Raw genomic sequence first — 4,852 nt, forward strand, 5'->3', positions numbered from 1 at the left:
AAAATAAAACTTTAGTGTATAAGCCATACAGTACTCATAGATGTTTCAAGTACTAATGGAGTGAAGCATACACATTGTGTACGCGTAATATAATATATGAATAATATAAATTTGCCTATGTCCAATATATTTTACTTTTTAAAATATTTAATTAATTTATTTATGTAAAATATTTTTGTGTTATCACTGTTTTTCTGCGATTATTTGAGGGGCCTTCTCAAAAAAAGAATTTTTTAAATTAAAATGTCATAACTGATTCGTGGTTCTATTTAATTCGAGTTCTAGAGCAAAATAAATAAACATTTTCTTATTTTAAAAAATACTAAAATGAAATTTGAAGGAGGTAAGATGAAATATGAGGAAAACAAAATGTTAACTACGTACCACGATCAAAATTAACTAAAATAGAAATCAATGCAATAATAGTTTCTGCTTCTTGTCGACTCAAAAGTACTGATTTAAAAATAAGAACTCCGACGTCCCGTCTCGACGAAATCCCGGCAGGGGTGATTCACTCATATTCATGATCAGTCCTAATTATAAGGGACGTATTTTGTTTATGAGAGCTTTCACGTTGTAGCATTTTTGGTTGTATTTCAACGGAATATGATGAGTGTATTTGTACTATTCACTTTAGATAAATATAACTTTTTAGGAAACGCTTGGTTTGGAAGATGAGATTATTGAATGATTATTAAATCAATAATTAAAAAATTATTGATAGAGAAATGTAATATATGTAGAAAAAATAATGTTATGTTTGATATGATTTTTGTGAATGTGATAAATTATTTCATTCATTAGAGAGTTGACTTTTATATTTCTCACTTTATCATATAAAGAATTCTAAGATCCCGAATGCTCTATTTCTAAATTATTTCCTAGTTTATGGTCCGTTTGAAGGAAAAATAACTTCTTTTGTCAATTAACTTGTCCAAATTTAGGTTTTACACACTAAATATTTAAAATTTGGTTTTTGTTCAACTCATTATTTTTTTAGGTGTTCAGTACTATTTTACCGGAATGTTGATATGATACCAATAAATATTAATACACATGATACCTGAAAATACTGATAAAACATTAAAAAATTTTGATGTGACATCAAAAATTGTTCTTGTTCAACGCCAATACAATATTTAGAACAAAATAGCCGAAAATTATAAATTAATACACAAAGACCAAAGTTTGAAGAGTTAGTAGTGGACTAACACTCAATATAGAGCAAGTTAGTAGATCAAAAATTTATTTTATTATTGTTCCACATAGTTCTCAAACATGTTTATACCTAATAACCATACAAGTACTAAATTTATATTATAGAGTAGGTGTCTTGTGAGATGATCTCACGAATCTTTATCTGGAAGACGGGTAAACCCTACCGTTATTCACAATAAAAAGTAATACTCTTAGCATAAAAAGTAATACTTTTTCATGAATGATCCAAATAAGAGATCCGTCTCACAAAATACGACTCGTGAGACCGTCTCACACAAGTTTTTGCCTATATTATATTAGTTCAACAATTCTTTTATATTTTTATTTCATTAAAAAAATCTTTTATCTTAATAATAATAACATAATATTAATATATATCATAAATGAAATTTTTAATAATTAAAATACCATTCCCCCTACAAATAAAATAATTTTAGCCCACTCAAAAGCACAAATGTGGTGGTAGTCAAATTAAACAGTACCTTTTCGCTTCTCCTTGCTTTCCTCGCCTACACTAACCCTACTAGCAAACCCTAGCCAGAACTCCCACTTTAGCTTTCTGAGTTCTGTTCCTCAATCATTCGAAGACCCAGCACACACGTTCCTCTTGGGAGACGAGTTTCGGAGAAACCACGCCATTAATTCTCATCTGATCTAATTAGTGGTGGTATCTTTCCAGCTCCTTTTACGTACGTGTTCCATCATTTATCACTGTTGGGCTTTTTCTTGATTAACTCGTTGTTTTGTGTGGATGTTCTTTCTTTCTTTTTCTTGGCGGATGAATTCACTCATCATTTTATTAATCGCCTGGGCACGCATTCTAGTGTGTGATTTTATGTCTGTTAAAATCATCAGCACACGGATTTGTTGAATAGTGCTTTTTATTCTTTCTTTTATCTTTGGTTTGTCTTTGTTTGAAGAATGTGTTCTTGTGAATAATTACTAAAATACAATATTTGACACTAACAAAATTACTGTGTACGAATCAAATTTTCTATTGCCTAGATTATTATAACCATAGGTTTGATTTTTCTTTATTTTCCTTGTTGATTTGTGTCTTCAGATTCCTCGTTTTTGCATGAACGTGTGTGCTTCGCTTCGAGTTTCGATCCTGCATATACAGCATTTTATATTTGTCAATTTGCATGTACGCTTTTCGTGGTAAAAGAAAATTTGATGATACTTTTATCATATGCAATAGGATATGATTGTAAGATTCATGGCAGACCTAGTCATGTGGATTGAATATAAATGGAGTTGTCTAGTTTCATGGGAAAAGTTTGCACCTTTGGCATTAAAATTATGGGGAATTTAGTGTTACAGATTCCTCGTTAGTTTAATTGTCAGCAAAGATCAAGGTTAAATGAAGAGCAATGTATTGAGCAGGCACATGCATCCGCGTGCAGCTGTATGTATCATTACATACATACTGACTTAAAGCTTTCGTATCCGGTCCACATGGTTTAAAACCGCGCGCTCCCATTACTTGAGTTTTTGTACTAGTTGAAAACCACTTCAGTTGATGAACACATAAGAACGGTTTAAAAGCGTTTCCTATAATTTTATCCAAAGCGATTTTAGCAAGTTTTACCATAGATTACGCAAAACACTCCTATTTAATTTATGCGATCACTATCTTCCATCGATTTTTGTTCTATTTTAAACGTTAGCCTTTTGTCTTCAGTGCTCAGCAATCAGTTTTGCTCTTTCTTAAGTTATTCAGTGGGGTATTCGAACTAATAAGTGACAATTTAGTGTGTTCCAGTTTTTTATGTGAGTACTTCTTCTGAAGTTTCATGATCTATTTGCCTTTATGTTTGTTCAAACTGTTTTTTTGTTTTACCATAGACTGCTGTAGGAAACTTGTCATTCTTAAGCATCAACAATATACAGTGAAAAGGCCTTGAAATTTTTAAACATTATACAGAAATCATTAGCCTGCAAGTCTTATCTTTTTTATGTGGTCATAAAGTTTTCAAGAACTTTTTGGCATTGATATTCTCATGCTGCATTTCGATTCAACAAATCTTTTGCGTGGTTTAGTTCTTGCAAAACATGCCCCAATATTCCACTTAAGAAGGGGAACATGCAGCACATTTGTTTGACATGTTGAAGATGTAAAGCTTGCATTGATGTTTTCAGATAATATTTTCCAGCTGATTATTTGTTTTTTGGTTTCTTGGTAGTCAAGGCTTATTTATTTGCTCGTGTTTTCTGTTGCTTTCCTAGAAACTTAATTTCATTGGTAATTATATGATGAAACAAAGTGTTGGTTAATTTAAACAATGATAATGATTGTCCATATGGACCTTGTTATTTTTCTTCATCCAAGATTTATTACCATCTTATGCACATATGCCACTAAAGCAAAATGCTATACCTTATTTTTGTCCATTTTCTATATTGAGCAAGATATTAATGAACTCTAATAAGTAAAGAGTTTGTAACTTGCTACAACAAATGAAATTTATTCAGGAAAAAGTAGGAAAATGCTATATTTGAAGATTTTCCATGGGAAGTATTTGCATTGATCATGCTTCGGGAACACCTTTTTGATAGCATACACTCCAAAGGAAATGCTTATTTCAATTCGTTATTTTTCGATTAACTTGTTCTGCAGTTTTCCAGAAATATTTGTGTTCATTCACTCTATATTCAAACTAGGTTTTTGCTTGTGTGAAATTTAGTTAGGTTTTTTTTTATCCAGGGTCTAATTCTATTTTTTTTCAGGTTCGTAACTTGTTCACTGATTTTCAATATAATGCAGAATCATCACACTGACACTTTAGAATATTGTTCCCTTTTTATTGGTAGTTCTCAAAATGGAACAAAGTCCAAGCAGCTCGGCAAATAAGGTTTGGGAATCTGTCACGACATATACAGTCCAGTGTGCCTCATGTTCAAAGTGGAGGCTCGTCCCGTCGAAGGAGAAATATGAGGAAATAAGAGAGACAATCAATGAACAGCCTTTCATGTGTGATGTAGCCAGGCAGTGGAGACCTGATATATCATGCGAGAAGGAATCTGATGTCAAACGGGAGGATCAAAACTGGGTATGGGCAATGGACAAGCCCAACATTCCTCGGACTCCTAAGGGATGGCAACGCATTATAAGAGCTCGAGCGGAAGGAGGCACGAAATTCGCTGACGTGTATTATGTGACACCGTCCAACAAGAGATTACGTTCAATGGTGGAACTTAGTCGGTATGCTCTGATCTTAAAACGCTAACTAAATAACTTATTCATTATATATGTCATAAAGTTGGGAATATCTATTTTGATGATTAATGTCAACATTTGTGCAGGTACCTTGGTGAGCATCCGCAGCTTGCACAAGACGGTGTCACCACATCTCAGTTTTCGTTTCAACCCCCGGTACGATTTGTTGATAATCATGTTGCGAAAAGGCGAGCTCGCTCTTCATCACGTGACAAACAAGAGACATAAGGTTTTGTGGTATTATCTTGCTTGGTTTTGTACTATGGAAATCTTGATTCAATGTCAGAAATTGAAATTCTTATGTCATTGCAGCCATTGTCCCATATGGAGATTCTTTTTCGGAACATGGTGCACCGGAGACAGTGGTTGAACCCCGAGCAGAAAGTTCTAGTAATTCTACAGTCTAAATTTCAG

At 32.9% G+C, this 4,852-nt stretch overlaps 1 protein-coding gene across 2 annotated transcripts; it reads left to right on the forward strand.

The window, feature by feature from the left end:
• Positions 1 to 1,695: 1,695 nt before the first annotated feature.
• On the forward strand, positions 1,696 to 4,852 carry LOC142537356 (methyl-CpG-binding domain-containing protein 2-like). 2 transcript variants are annotated; one of them, XM_075642893.1, is made up of 4 exons: positions 1,696 to 1,907; positions 4,033 to 4,423; positions 4,525 to 4,667; positions 4,751 to 4,852. In XM_075642893.1, the coding sequence occupies exons 2-3, from the start codon at positions 4,041 to 4,043 to the stop codon at positions 4,664 to 4,666; spliced, it is 525 nt and encodes a 174-aa protein (XP_075499008.1). In that variant the 5' UTR covers positions 1,696 to 1,907; positions 4,033 to 4,040; the 3' UTR covers position 4,667; positions 4,751 to 4,852. The 2 variants fall into 2 exon arrangements, with proteins under 2 accessions (XP_075499008.1, XP_075499009.1); XM_075642894.1 differs by having other exon boundaries at positions 1,746 to 1,885.

The sequence above is a fragment of the Primulina tabacum genome, chromosome 2, assembly GCF_025594145.1.
Source record: "Primulina tabacum isolate GXHZ01 chromosome 2, ASM2559414v2, whole genome shotgun sequence".
Classification (NCBI taxonomy): Eukaryota; Viridiplantae; Streptophyta; class Magnoliopsida; order Lamiales; family Gesneriaceae; genus Primulina; species Primulina tabacum.